General features: G+C 34.1%; 2 protein-coding genes across 5 annotated transcripts; one reads left to right on the plus strand and one right to left on the minus strand.

The window, feature by feature from the left end:
• The first annotated feature begins 1,997 nt into the window (after positions 1–1,997).
• LOC109168703 lies at positions 1,998–8,448 on the plus strand. 3 transcript variants are annotated; one of them, XR_002052118.1, is made up of 7 exons: positions 1,998–2,312; positions 2,426–2,521; positions 3,751–3,791; positions 4,020–4,137; positions 4,665–4,745; positions 6,514–6,711; positions 8,361–8,448. XR_002052118.1 is itself a non-coding variant. In XM_019317689.1 (6 exons), exons 1-6 carry the CDS (start codon positions 2,094–2,096, stop codon positions 6,568–6,570), a joined length of 612 nt encoding a protein of 203 aa, XP_019173234.1. In that variant the 5' UTR covers positions 1,998–2,093; the 3' UTR covers positions 6,571–7,000. The 3 variants fall into 3 exon arrangements, 1 of the variants encoding a protein (XP_019173234.1); XR_002052119.1 differs by lacking the exon at positions 8,361–8,448 and adding an exon at positions 7,153–7,229; XM_019317689.1 differs by lacking the exon at positions 8,361–8,448 and having other exon boundaries at positions 6,514–7,000.
• Positions 7,684–12,155, minus strand: LOC109168556 (guanosine nucleotide diphosphate dissociation inhibitor At5g09550-like). Of its 2 annotated transcripts, none has more exons than XM_019317615.1 (14): positions 11,931–12,155; positions 11,729–11,791; positions 11,192–11,275; positions 10,785–10,892; positions 10,498–10,670; positions 10,294–10,405; positions 9,974–10,054; positions 9,575–9,637; positions 9,168–9,269; positions 8,906–9,030; positions 8,545–8,755; positions 8,353–8,427; positions 8,047–8,118; positions 7,684–7,908 (listed from the first exon to the last, which is right to left on the minus strand). In XM_019317615.1, the coding sequence occupies exons 1-13, from the start codon at positions 12,015–12,017 to the stop codon at positions 8,065–8,067; spliced, it is 1,338 nt and encodes a 445-aa protein (XP_019173160.1). In that variant the 5' UTR covers positions 12,018–12,155; the 3' UTR covers positions 7,684–7,908; positions 8,047–8,064. The 2 variants fall into 2 exon arrangements, with proteins under 2 accessions (XP_019173160.1, XP_019173168.1); XM_019317623.1 differs by having other exon boundaries at positions 8,037–8,118.
• Between the last annotated feature and the right edge of the window lie 3,120 nt (positions 12,156–15,275).

Raw genomic sequence — 15,275 nt, forward strand, 5'->3', positions numbered from 1 at the left:
AATGCGTATCCTCTTCGAACAATTAAAGTTGGTTTATTTGATGTATTCAATTGCACTTGAACCTACTCCAGCAGTATTCTCCCCTCTTGGTGCTAGAAAAGCTAGCCATGAACCTGATTACACCCCGAGTGAAGAATCGAGAGAAAGCAGCCCTAAAATAGATTACATTCCGGGTCAAGAACCGGGTGTAACTCTGATGCAGTTTAGAAATGAAAATGCGGCAGCCAGAGGATACCTTCTGTCACAAATGAATGACAAGCTGTTTGACATCTATGTCAAATAAGACTCGGCAAAAGTCATTTGAGAATCGCTGTCAGAAAATTACGATGCCAATGATATTGTGATTTGGCACCGTACTTTTCTGACACTTTGACTTACAATATCATTTGCACCGTACTTTTCTGACAGCGATTCCCAAATGACTTTTACGGAGTCTTGTTTGACATAAATGTCAAATAGCTTGTCATTCATTTGTGACAGAAGGTATTCTTTGGTTGCCGCATTGTCATTTCTAAACTGCATCAGAGTTACACCCGGCTCTTAACCCGGAATGTAATCTATTTCAGGGCTGCTTTCTCTCGATTCTTCACCCGGGGTGTAATCAGGTTCATGGCTAGCTTTTCTAGCATCAAGAGAAGAGAACATTGCTGGAGTAGGTTCAGGTGCAACTGAATACAACACATAAACCAACTTTAATTGTTCGAAGAGGATACACATTCTTTGAGCCCACATTTTGTAATTTTTTCCATCAAGCGCAGTGATCTTTGATAGATCGAGTATGACATAAGGTGTCATAACGCTAAAGGTTGACTGTTGATACAATAATTTTAAAAAATGTCAAATAAGTCACTGAACTTGTATAGTTTGTGCAATTGAACCATCAAACAAAAAAAGCTTGTAAGTAGAAAACATTAAACCTGTAAAAAATGTGCAATTATTATTTTTTTGCCTGTTGCAATAGTTTGACGCTTTTACTAGAAACAACTTACAAATAACACTAGTTATATATAATTTTGTGTTAGATATTTTAACTATGCATATTTTTGTGTATGATGATCTAATCACACAAATTGTAAAAAGTCAATCATTTATTTAATACTTTATACTATTTTTATAATTGTTTTTTTCATCAAAACTCAAAAAGGCGTAGGAGAGGCCCCAATAAGGAACCACAACTCAACTAATGAGTTCTAACTACTCTCTTGGATGTATAGCTCAAGGTTATTCTTATACATGAATCATGATTTGACAAAGAGTTATTTACAATATGTTAATTTCTTAAAAAGTTATTTGTAATTTTTAATTTCTTTTATGCCATCGTTACCAAAGACATGTTTGGTTAGAAAGTATGCTACCCAATTTTACTCCTAAACATGATCAACTTTGGCCATCCCTTGTCAAAACAAATAATACTATCCCAACAAATTTCGTATAATATTATATTATTACTATTGTGATCACAAGCGGTATAATTGCGGATTTTCCAAATGGAAGGTCACAGTGAGTGACTCTTTGTACTTCAATATGTTAAGAAAGTACGTATGTATAGACATATACTACAGTATATTGTAACAAAATTAGTGTTGACACGGGCTTTGAACCAGGTAGTATTTGAAAGAAGAGATCAATATTCGAACATCGGAAACGACAGTGTAAAGATTATGTCTAAAGTGGTCAAATCCCTTGTGTAAACTAACAATTAATGATGCCTATTGAGCAATTGAGTTATCGTGATTTATATCCTTCTAAATACTTTGTTCGACTGAAGTGTGAGCTCTTAGGATTGAAAATTCAACATTTTGAAAGAAGAAAAATTAGTAGTACACTAGTACTCCAAAAATCAATTTTTAAATTTTATTCTATTTTCCTTGTGCCCAATAAACACCTGACACGTAACAGTCTACATCGAATTTCTTGTCGAACGAGCAAGGAATCTCCGCACGATAGGATAAAAGCAAATCCTAACCCGGCCCGTTTGTATTCAAAGTTCCCAACCAACCTTCACTCTCCACACTTTACTCTCCACTCTTCAGAGCAGTTACGGAAGCTTATAGCTGTAGTCGGAACTCCAGAAACTGAGAAAGTGCCTCAGAATGTCGAAGAGCGGGGAGCTAGGCGAGAGTTCCGCTCCGCGGCGAGGAGAGCCGTCGCTGCCGCCGCCGTCGCTCTCCTCTGCTCCACGAGTTCGAGCACAGGCGGACTCGTTCCTGGTGACCTGTAGAGTTTTCAGCTTCATTACTTCGCTGGCGGCTATTCTCTGCATCGTCGTCAATGTTTACTCCGCCTTCCGATCCTTCAAAAATGGATATGATGTAATTCGTCTGTCTCTGCAGATACATACGAGCATACAGTTCGCTATTATAACTTATAAGGAGGTTAACATGTAGTTTGTTTCTGATTTTGTTGTGATTCACACATGCGTTAGGTGTTTAATGGAATTTTCCGGTGTTACGCTGTTGTGATTGCCGTTATTGTGGTCGTTGCTGAGACAGAATGGGGGTTCTTCATCAAGTTCTGGAAGGTTTGCTTACTGTTCCTTTGTTTATATATATTTTTATAATCCACTTTATGCTTTTGTCTCTATATTTGCGTACATATTTTCATCCTAGAATGAGAAAATATCAATCAATTGCAATGTAGTGACAAAACATGTGCTTCTTAAAACTATCACTAATTCCTGATGTTTTCCTTGTATATTAATGTTGGAGTTAATACCCAAAATCGTCCTCGACTATAGTGGTTTTTCTCAATTTCGTCCTAAACGACTTTGGTGACCTAATATCGTCCCAGACTTTTGTGTTTCGCTCAATTTAGTCCCAGACTTTTGTGTTTTTGCTCAATTTAGTCCTTCATTTGTTATTCTGTCCATTTGGTGTTAAATAAATAGACAATTCAGTAATTTTAATATTGACATCTCTTTACTCATAGACATGTGAACTGCGAAATCCTTTTTTTTTTTTTTTTACGAATTACTCCCAGAATTACTCCTAAAACTGCGAATATAAAATTTGATTTGCAGGTCCGGGAGTAATTCTGGGTGTAATTCGTACAAGAAAGAGGAATTTCACACTTCACAAGTTGAAAGTAAAGAGAGATCAATATTGACATTACTGAATTGTCTCTTTATTTAACACCAATTTGACGGAATAACAAATGGAGGACTAAATTGAGCGAAACACAAAAGTCTGGGACGATATTAGGTCACCAAAGTCGTTTAGGACGAAATTGAGAAAAACCACTATAGTCGAGGACGATTTTGGGTATTAACTCATTAATGTTGCTACCTATATGAGATGTTATAATTTTTTAAAATGATGTATTACTTCCTTAGTATTTGTACTACTTTTGGAAAATTAGGAAGCATATAGCCAGATTGATCTTCATGTCAAACTCATCCCTTAACTTGCTTTCAAATGTGGATAACTGGAAATGAATGAAGAATAAAGGAACCAGAGCATATATATATGTATGTAATATGAAAAGGCTATCGTGCAGTAGTTGCAATGTGTCAATGATAAATCCGATTATTGTATGTTGTATAAGCTCAGAAAGGTTGATCTATTATTTTTAAATTAGATTTGTTTGCTAATTTGCTTTCTAAGCCAAATGTTATACTAGTAGTTTCTGACAACAATTATTAAGCAAGCATACCTCTACTGTGTTTTTCTATCAATCTGAAATTTGTTGCCTGTTACCTTTGCCATTAAGAAGTCCATGTCCCTGATCAGACTCTTGAAAAAATTGGTGCAGGTGTTGGAGTATTGGGCTGGTAGGGGTATGCTGCAAATCTTGTATGTCCGACTTTTAACCTGATAATGTAAATTATTGCTTTTTCATCTACAGAGTAATACATTTTTTTAACTTGGCACTGATTGATCATTTAAAGACTTTGCTTTGTCAGCCTAAGACATCAATTTCCCCACCTACTCAACCTTTCTACTTCTCTTCTGATTCTGTAATTAGCTTGGTTTCAATGGTAATACTTTATGTTTATTTCTACATTTTTGTGGTTTTTCTAGCGTTGCGGTGATGACAAGAGCTTACCCTGAATCTTATGGACAACGACATGAGTTGCTGCTTCTCCAGGATATAGCAAGCTACTTGCTTCTTGCCTGTGGTGCAATTTATGTCCTATCTGTAAGTTTAAAAACCATCCAAGTACCTAAACCTCAATAATTTAAATGCACATGCCAGTCTAGACTCTAGAGTGATGTTAGAAGCCCCTGCCTATACAATTCTTGAATCTTTGCTCTGTCTATCTCTCTCCAGTCTTCACTTCCATGCACTTGGGCAAACTGCATCCGAACAGACTCAAACATCAGAAATATATTTCAAGACATAAGTTTACCTCATTTTGATGATTTAAGAGCCATTTCATGTAACTTGGATCACATCGTATTTGGAATTGTCAAAGGTGTTTTGTGAATCATGCACATTTCTGTAATTGATTTGAAGAGTTTATGTTGCTATAGAATGCAATCTCCCCTTTGTTTGACTGTACATATCCGCTGCTCCATTTTTTTTTCCTCTAAAAATAATTTTGTTGCAAGCTAATGGGGATAGTACTAGTGCATTTCTGCACATTGTGGTAGTTGAGCTCAGTTTAATTATGGGGTCTTTGATTGATTCATGTCATACATTACACATACCTCTTTCCCTTTCAGGGAATATTATGCATTGGTTTTCTCAAACGGGCTCGCCAGAAGAAAGAAATTTCTAAGGAGCAAACAATCAAGGACCTGGAGGTAATTTAGCAATTAGATGTACTTTGCCTAAATTTCTCAGCAAGCCTGGATTGATGTATTTTTTGTTAGTTAGACATGAGTGGTTTGTTTCCAAATGCCTTGGTGCATGATGATATGGTCATATGGTTAAAGATATTTCCTTCCTTTTAGAGCCTAAGGGGATAGATTATAGATAGCCTCAAATCTCAATACCAACATTGGAATCGGAATGGTAATGGGTATCAAATACGTAGTACTTGGTAATGTAATATGTTTAAGTAAAATGAGTCACTTTGTTTGGTAGTAAATAAGAATTTGAATCAAAATAAATAAATATATAATACATATGTGTATATATATTAAAATTTCATATTTAATACATGGACAATGACTTTCTTAATTTTTTTTTCTCCTTTATTCTTGATCCATTGTTTAAAGGTAAAAGAGTAAAATGGTAATGAGTTTTGTAATTACTAAGGGGTTGTTTGGTTCAAGTTATATAAGATAACCAAGGTTATATTAGCTTGGGAATATAAAGATTCCCATGTTTGGTTCAAGTTATGTAATTTTCCCAGAGACTGTAACTTAACATCCACATAAGAGTTTTAGCTATTGGAAGGGAATGTGTGATACCCTTCTCTTCCTTAGGTATTCTCATATTCCCTTGTCTTTTCACTAAATTTGTCATTTTAACCCATTGATTTTTCTCCCCTCCTTAGGAGATAATAAATGGTTCTCAAGCTCTTAGTTAATTATTTTTAAATCATTTACTTCTATATTTTACTATTACCTTATTTATTTATTTTAATTTTGAAATTTATTGAAATACATACAAATAGGTTAAGGGTATTAAACCTAAGTTTTAACCAAACACATGAATCTAACATTCCCTAAGGTAATCTAACATTCCATGAACCAAACACTCCCTAAAGGATTTGTATCTAATAGTAGGATAACAAAAGTAGACAGACAAACATGGTAATGAGTATCAAAACACATAGTAGGGTGCAAAAGTCCCCAACCAAACGCCACCTTTGTGTGTATAACAGTAAAGTTAATTTTGGTATTAATATAGCAATATATGATTTATTGAAAATTTGAAAGTAAAAATCTTATAAATAAAATTAAAGATGTAGAATTATTTGAATTTATAGAATATTGAAGATTTTTTATTGGGCTTTAACATATTACAAGTACGTATAATTAATTTCTTATTTATAAAAGGAATAATAGATATTGAGGTGAATGTCTGCTTCATGGTGGGTTGGGGATGAGTGGTTAAAATTTCACCGAAGTGGATATAGGGTCCTTCAATCCAAACCCAACCCCAACTGGCTACATGGACTCTATGTACATTCAGTTGAATTATTTGATAGCTCTTGCTTTCAACTGCTGTTCTTCATGTAGTTGACATAAGGACCAGAAATACTGGGACCTAGATCTGGCCTCAGATCCATTACTAGGTTGGAAGTCAGATACTGTGTTCTGTTGATTGCAGAAGTTGATCTGCTACTGGAAAGTTTTATGAGTGTCAGGGCCAGGGTTGGACTTGTTTACATTTTTACTTCAAACCAAATTTATTTTGTGCATGTTAGAGATTGAGAGAAGAAAATCCTGTATATGATCCAAGTGGCAGAACTGCAGAGGGGGGCAGGAATTTATTAACCACACTACCCCCCCATGCCAATTTGTGGATAGATGAATGCTCGAATGATCTGATTCTCCACTATGTTTTTACTTTTTCTTTCTAGGGTATCTTGTAACCAATACATACGCATTATCTTTTCAGGATTTAGAGCGTCGTAGAGAAGAGCTTGAAGCATTATTGCTTCTAGAAAGGGTATAGTATGGAGCCACATCCTTACAGAGTTAGAGCTTGGAAAGCCCGCAGATGTATAATCCTCAGATTTGGTTTTTGCATGAGTGAAACCATTTCATCACCCAGAGGTCGAATACTAACCAGTTATGCATGTCTAAAGGCTGAATGGTACAGGAATTATTTACTCCACCCCTTCTTTTCTGTTTTGGCTAGTTTTGTTTGAAAATAACTGATTATATGTAGTTAGAATGAGCATATTGATGTTTTAGCTCTTAGACTGTTAAGTTTTGCTTGATGTGGACAACATCAAAGGGTAAAATATTAAATTGGATTTTCTCAACGTTAAAAGGATTTTGAGACAGACAGACTAGGGGTTGTGAGAAGACTGAGAACCAGAAGAATTACTGCAAGAGGTCATTAGACTGTTTGGGACTTTGGGTATCGCTCCCTTTGGTTTAAAAAAATAAATAAATTACAAAATGTCATTTTTTTTTTTCCTTTTCATTTAGGATAGCATAGTGTTTATTTTATCCTAGCACATATTTGGCAATGGCAAATATTCATGCTTATTTATTAATTTGTTACCTTCATTTTATATCAATTCGGCAGGGCAATGCTTATCAACTCAGGTTATTATATACTTGAAACTAAATATTTTTACATTACACGGAGTATTAAAATATTAGTTCATGTGTTAATATTACTTGTACTAATTTTATATATTTGATTCATGAGAATTGATTGGAGTTTAATTTTTCATAATATTTAATTTTATTTTTTTTTATTTATATACAATTTTTATAAACTACATTAAAAATACCACTAAACAAAAAATAATTAAATTTCAAAATTATAATAAAATATTAAAGAAAACAAGAAAAGAATAAAATTTTGATTTAATCGGTCAATATGATTAGATAAAATAAAATAGGAAGTATATGTTTGGATATAATTGTGTCACTTTATTATATATATATATATATATATATATATATATATATATATAAAAGAAGGTATGTTGTCGCACACAAATATAAATTAAACTAATTTTAGTGAATATATTTTATAAATAATGGTACTTTACTTTGTAACTCAAAAGAGAACAAGGCATCTATTATTTATTTCCTTTCTATTGCTATATTTTGCAAACGAATAAAGAAAACAACAGAGCGTTCATAGAGTTCATCATTGACATAATACCGAGATACAATTAGTAAAGAGATTGTTGCACTTGACATAAAAAAAAAAAAAAAAAAAAAAACAAGCAAAATTAAATAACAATTTGAACAGAGAACGTCTACTGGGGATATTCTTCTTCTGGAGCTGAGTGGAACTTCTTTCTTTGATTCTACCTTCAACCCAGTTCTGGAAAATTAGAAAACAAAACGTTTCAGTTTTGCTTCAAAGATGTAAACTTTTTAATATTTTATTATGGATGAGAGAAAACAATTAATATAATTGTATTTCTAAAGACTGGTATAAATGTATAATACTCATGGGCACCTGATATGAAAAATAAACCTATTGTTCCCCACCAGCACTTGCAGCACTCAGATCTACGGACAAATCAACAGTCTAGACCAAATCGGAAAAGAAAAATCAAATCATAAAAAGAAAGAAACAAGTCTATATATATATATATATATATATATATATATATATATATATATATATATATATTGGTACGAGTATTATAAGAAGTATTATAAGAAATCAACACATAATACATTATATGATTGATTATATCGAGTACGATCAACAAGATATAAGTTTTCTTTAATATATATATTTCTTGATATTTTAATTTACCTTTCCAGTAATTTTGGTATACATTTCAAGCACATCCCGTACTGTGGACTCAAAGTGTGTTGATGCATCATAGCTCTGCAACAAAGGATAAGGCAGCTGAGTATTTTAGGCAAAAGAAATCTGCAAGGTGTAGTGGTGTATAGGTGCCAATGATGTGATGCGAAGGACTAAACACTAATTCAGACCACTCACATTTGATATGAAGCAATTATCTGCAGTGCAATCATTTGTTGGCACAAATCTGTCATAAGTCTCGTAAAATATCTCATCCACAGGCCCAAGTAGATCTACTCCAGGCTTCAATTCTGTTTCTGGATCATCAGTTTCGGCTTCTGTCGACACAAAGGCTATATATTTGCCTTTGGGGGCAACATTGTGAGTATAAGAGCAGCAGAACAAGTACCTGTGGTTGTGTAGAGAAGAGAAGAGAAGAGAGTGGTAATTCAGTTCAGTTTCCAGAATGTGTCTGTGTGAGTGTGTGTAATACATGCATATATTATCCAAAATCTCACTATAAAAAAAATAGGCAAGTTGGGAGATTTAGCAAACACACATGTCTGATTTGCGACCAAGTTGTTTCTGTGGCAGAATAACCTGAGCAGAATGGGAGTCGTTTGTGTCGGGGATAGGATGGCTCATTATGCATACTGCCCGAGCAACTTTTCCAACCTTATGGACCTGTAACATGCAATCTGGATTATGAACCAAAACCAACATTTGGAGGTGGAATGTTGAACAGTTTTGACAGCAGAAATATCACCTATTCAGTTGAGCAATGCCCTAGGAACCATACTAATTAGATTTCTGATAAGTACCTTATCAGTTAAATAGGTTGGATCACAGACAACTTTCTTGCATTTAGCTGTTTCTCCTTCAGAGGTCACACCATAGGCTTTTCCACTGTCGTCGAACTCCACCTATAGTCCAAAAAGTTGCTTATTTATGGAAACTTTGGGTACAATGAAATGTTTAAACACTGAGGCTTTAAACTTTGAATCTTCATTGAGGAGGCAGACCAGCAGACTCAGGGTAGAGCAGGTAAAATTTAAATTTGTTTTTCCAAAAACTTTTATACTATACCACATAAAAAGTTGGAACTACGAGCTTATGGGTCAACATGAGAATGATGAGAGTATAACAAACAACAATCTAGATTCCTCATATTAGGGCTTGCAGAGCATATGATAGATTGTTTATTCAGCCAATTTTCCTATGGGTTTACCTTACACTGAGGCTTGTTTAGCATGTATGTCCCACCATAAACTGCACTAAGACGTGCAAATGCCTGAAAAACGTATACACATGTCAAAACAAGCTAAACAAATTACAAATTTTTATTATATTAGGATCTCTATTTTAAAAAAAGTTGTCCAACTTCATTTTTTGATAGTCAATATGATCTTATTTTATTAAATGTTTTGAAATATATTCCGATAAAATTTTGAGTTATAATTCTTGAGATAAGCAATACATAAAAGCATCTAAATTATTTAAGTCAAAATTTAGTCAAGCTGAACACTGAAATAGTTAACGGGACAAAGTCACAAATGATTTGGATGGAGAGAGTATTTTATTTACTTTTTAATAGACGTGTTAAGGTTTACAACAAGTGTACACAAACCTGAGGCAATTCTCCCAGTCCATACATAGGATAGATATATGGAGACCCTGATTGAAAGCGTGCCAAAGACTCTGCATAAAGCTATAAGAAGGAACAAAAAAAGTGTTCAGAAGACAATAGTGTATACAGTAATTTAGGGACAATGTACTAGCTAGCTAAATAAACCAAAGAATAAATAAGTATTTCTACATGAATATCTTCAAATAATGATGCATGTTCAGTTTAATAAATAGAGATCGTGTTTCATAACTTTACATTTAATAAGATAGTATAAAGGAATATTTACTAATATATTGAGACTTTCTGAAATGATACATTACCTTGACTTTCTTCACGAATTCTATAGCCGGCTGAGCTAAGTAGTTATCATCGGTATGAAGTGCTAAGGAATGACCAATAAAATCAATTGTATCATCTTCAAGTTCGTATTTTCTGCATTAATGACATTGGTTAGAGATTAAAAGATCTTGAAATCAAAAGTGAAAGCAGCTCTGAATTAATTCAAAAAGCGGTAAGATTTTTACGTTATAAAATCTTTTGCTGTAATTGCGTTCAAATCCATCCCTTGATGAGTTTTTGGATCAGACTCCTCAAATTCTTGAACATAAAGAAAGAATTTTCTGACACGGCGCTTCTCAAACAGACCCATCAGTGAGGACTTAAGTGCTTCAACATCAGTAGCCGGAACTTTGTAGATCTAAAATTAAAGAATACAAGTTTTCTGCAGATTAGGTCTCACCAAATCAAAAGAAATTAATCCACACAATAGTAATATAAAAACACTGGCTTCAATTCATGAAATTAAACCAACCTTCCCCTTGTTGTACACAAAACTACCATCCACAGCCTTGAAGGTCAAATACTTTGTAACATCAGTATGAATGAGCACTCGAACCAAGGTCCCATTCGCCATCATGAACTACCAAAGCACCAACAGATCAGAATTGAAGACTTTTAATTTACTAATATAATACACCATCCCAGTTACATAAGATGGTGCAATAATCTCTCCCAACCAGTGTTGCAAAAATCGCGCCTAGACGCTCTAGGTGGTCCCCAGGCCCCTAGCGATTTTTTCAACCTTGCTCCCAACAAATTAAACATGTCGGAAGAGGGGCTAGAAAAGAGGGCATGAGCAACACTCACTGGAATCATGATGACAACAATGCTGAGAGAACACAGATTATAACACAAATTAATTAGATTATTATGAAATACCTTCGGAATCATATCAACATTGTACTCTTTGCTAGCTCCTAACTGTTCTGGAGGTTGATCGGTCCCCCTAAACCGCTTCCAAAGCTACAGATAAGAGGATCATCATATGCTAAGTCCAGAGGGATTGAAGAAAAACTTCAAATCATAATATTAACACACAAATAATTAAATATACTAGAATATATATGTTCTACCTCACTGATTAATCATAAAATCATAAAATCATAAAATCATAAAATAACAGTCATTGTAAGGTATTTCAATCAGAAGCTGCTCAGAAATGGTCAAATGGATCATACATAAATACTCCGTAACAGTCATTGTGAAGTATTTCGATCGGAAAATGCAAAGAGGAATCAAAGAGATCTTAAAACCATAATATTAGCACTAGCACACACACAAACACATATATATACTAGAATATATATGTTCCACCTCACGGATCGAGCATAAAATGGATCAGACCTAAATAACAGTCAATTTCGATCAAAATTTAAGCTGCATATGTGCCTATCCAATAGAATCTAGCTAGGTTACCTGAATGAGACTAAGGGAGCTGGATTCTCCTCCATAATAGTCATTTTTATCCATGTGCAGAACCTATATACATTATACAGAACAACGTCGCAGAATATAATTAACAAATTGTATCGAGAAACCTCCATTCGTACATAGATCAACAAAGTAAGCGACCGATCGATCGATCGAGCGAGATGAGATGAGAGCGATATATAGGTACCTTGAGGCCATCGACGGAGAGAAGGCCGCTGATAATGCACTCCTTGAGGCCGGTGCCGAGGACGATGACGTCGTATTCTTCATCCATATTGGTTGCCGCGCAATGGATCAATCAACCGATCGAGATTTGTTATTGCAGATGAGAGAAGATTGAGATAAGGTAGAGAGAGATGGAAGAATGTCTGTACGAAAGAGATGAGAAGAGTAGTGAAGGAAGAAGGAGCGGGGAAACTGAACGTTTTAATTGGTTGTTAGAGAACGGGTCTTTAGCGGGAACTTTATACCGCCCTTAACTTCCTCCACACTATTGGCTGTTCTAAGTTCTAACGTTTAATTAACAATTTCCTTTTTTATTTTTAAAATTTTTGAATTTTATCAATGTCGTTTTGTCCGCACGGATTTAACTCAATAATTTAATAGGTATTGAATCACCTTAATTTACATCTCAAAATGCTTTTGTCGGGTTGGAGATTCAACTTTTTAGGAAAAGAATATAAATAATCCTAGAATTTTACAATGCTTTGTTATAAGAATATTAATTACCCATAGAAAAATGCTGTGAAAATTTTGTAAATAATACAGAGTAATTGATAACTATTTTATGTTTATATTTACTCAAATGAAAAATTAAATCTGACCAGCACTTTGTCCCTTAACTGGGTCGGGTCAATGTGAATTAAGTATGGTACGAGTTTAAAAGTGTCTCTTACAATTAGTGCATGCTTAGAACACCTCATGGTCTAACAAAAAAAAAAAAAATCAATATTTTTATTATTCAACATAATCGAATTTTCCATAACTGATATACAAGCATGTTTTTGAAATTTGTAGTCCCATAAATAATGCATGCCTGATAGAAAATCATCTTTTAATATTCTCCTAAAAGGTTAATCCTCAATCATAGTGACTCAATGGCTCAGTAGACATGGCTAAATGCCAATGCCACCGCTGTCAAAGTTCGAAATCTCTTCTCTCAAATACTGTTTACTGAACCAGTGAGCTAACCGTGCAGACCTTTTTTTTTTTTTTTTTGTTTTTTTTTTTTGTTTTTTTGTTTTTTTTTTTTTTTTTTGTTTTTAAAAAATATTCATCTCTTGATGTGATGCTATTTTATTTGATTATTAAGTACATTCTTTTTAAAATTCACCTTAGTGTCAAATAATTCATAAAACCATAAATACAATGAAAATAAAGAATTTTATTGTCATATGATCTGATCTTAAGAATGGAAAAATAGCATTATTCATCTTGAAATTGGATTTGTAACAATTCACTCTATATCAATTTGATTAGTTCAGTGACTACCAAATATTAAAAACATTGCAGTATATAATATATATATACCTGCTCCAATGTATTGCTAAACAAGAGTTTGTGGAGCAATTAATCGCTTTTTCAAATGCAATCTCAATGAGAAAATAAATACAAAAGTCCTATTTGTAACATAATTAGAGTTAATTCCAACCATAGTCCTCTGATTATATTGATTTTTCAAAATTAGTCATCGACTTTTAATTTGGACACTTTACGTCCCTTGACTTTCAATTTCTTTCCAATTGTGGTCATTTCGTCAGATTATGTTAAATTGGACATTAAATGAAAAGGGTAAATTAGTCATTTCATCTGCCTATGTTATAATAATATTATTATTATAATTATTAAACCAAGCAAGTAATTAATAATTAGTTAATTTGTTGGAAATAATGAAAGTAATGGGTGTGGGTCATGCATTGTATGTGAAGAGTGGCCTAAATTATAGCATTAGTACATGGAGCATTAGCTTCCTGATTAGTAGCTTTCATTTAGTATAAATATGTGGTTTGTATTCATTTGTTAATCATCCCTTCAAATAACATTATTCATTCCTCTCTCTTCTCTCTCAATATATAAATATAATATATTGATATATTATATTTAATATATATTATAGATATATTATATTATATTTAATATACATTATATTAAATATATCATATTTAATATATCTAACATTTGGTATCAGAGCCAGTCAACCTTTCAACCCCGAAATATTTTCCGTAGTGAAATATGGCAACAAATTTCAATATTGTATGGTCGGGTCCCAAATTGGACGGGAAACTCGATTACAATTATTGGCAAATTATGATGTCCACACATTTGCAAGCTCAAAATCTTTGGAGCTTTGTTGATCCCGGTCTACCCGAAGGAGCTGAAGCAGCCGCTATACGGCGAGATAAATTGGCCTTGGGTCAGATTCACCAAGGTGTTCATTATTCCATTTTTGGGCAATTAGCTCGTGCTCAAACAGCAAAACAAGCTTGGGACATCTTAAAGGTGTCACACAAAGGAGTCGATCGGGCACAGAAGTCTAAGTTGCAGTCGTTGAGAAGGTTGTACGATAATTGTGAGATGACCTCTACAGAAACAGTAGATGCGTATTTCACTCGTCTTATTGATATGGTGAATAAGATGAGGCTATATGGAGATACGATTGAAGATGGTGCAGTGGTTGAAAAAGTTCTTCGAACTATGCCGATGAAGTATGACCATGTGGTGGCTTCAATAACAGAGTCACACAAAACCGAGCTCTTATCAATTGCAGAGCTGAAAGGTATGGTAGAAAGTCATATTGACAGGATTGCGTCAAAATCGGAACCACTAGCAGAAGAAGCTTTGAAGAGCCAAGTCACCCTTAATGTGACTGGCACTAATCAAAGAGGTGGAGGATCTGGTAGAGGTTGTGGAAGAGGAAGAGGAGGTTCTGGTGGAAGAGGTCGTGGTAACTTCAACCAAGGAGGAGGACGTGGTAACTCCAACCAAGGAAGAGGTGGAGGTAATACCAAACAAGGTAAATTTCCATTTCATTGCTACAATTGTGGCAAGTATGGGCACAAGATTGCAGATTGTTGGTATAATGAGGACAACAATCGTGGAAATCAAGCAAACATTGTTGAAAACACTGCTGAAAAGTCTGGTGAGAGTTCTGAAACTTTACTTTTGGCCAGTGATAGTTTTTCTGCAGATAAAAACATATGGTTCTTGGATACTGGGTGTAGTAACCATATGTGTGGTAAGAAAGAATTGTTTTCTGAACTGGATGAATCAATCCGGTCTGAAGTGACATTTGGCAATAAGTCAAAGGTGCCAATTTTGGGAAAAGGTAAAATCTCTATTCAGCTGAAGGATGGTACTCAAAATTTTATATCCGATGTGTTCTATGTTCCTGAACTAGACCAAAATTTGTTGAGTATGGGTCAGCTGTCAGAAAAAGGATATAAGATACATATTGCTCAGGGGTGTTGTACCATTGAAGATGCTAAAGGAGTTTTGATTGCAAAGGTAAATATGTCCCAAAATCGACTATTTC

The sequence above is a fragment of the Ipomoea nil genome, unplaced genomic scaffold (assembly GCF_001879475.1).
Source record: "Ipomoea nil cultivar Tokyo-kokei standard unplaced genomic scaffold, Asagao_1.1 scaffold0317, whole genome shotgun sequence".
NCBI lineage: Eukaryota > Viridiplantae > Streptophyta > Magnoliopsida > Solanales > Convolvulaceae > Ipomoea > Ipomoea nil.

Bases quoted from the DNA above. Each gene is read 5' to 3' on its own strand.
- LOC109168556 (XM_019317615.1), bottom strand. From the start codon at position 12,017: ATGGATGAAGAATACGACGTCATCGTCCTCGGCACCGGCCTCAAGGAG. The intron at 9,270-9,574 runs GTAAACCCATAG...TTTGGACTATAG, and splicing joins TAAACAAGCCTCAGTGTAAG to GTGGAGTTCGACGACAGTGG. The intron at 8,428-8,544 runs GTGAGTGGTCTG...CCTTTGTTGCAG, and splicing joins ATAATTGCTTCATATCAAAT to AGCTATGATGCATCAACACA.
- LOC109168703 (XM_019317689.1), top strand. From the start codon at position 2,094: ATGTCGAAGAGCGGGGAGCTAGGCGAGAGTTCCGCTCCGCGGCGAGGA. The intron at 2,522-3,750 runs GTTTGCTTACTG...AAATTGGTGCAG, and splicing joins TCTTCATCAAGTTCTGGAAG to GTGTTGGAGTATTGGGCTGG. The intron at 3,792-4,019 runs GTATGTCCGACT...TGGTTTTTCTAG, and splicing joins AGGGGTATGCTGCAAATCTT to CGTTGCGGTGATGACAAGAG.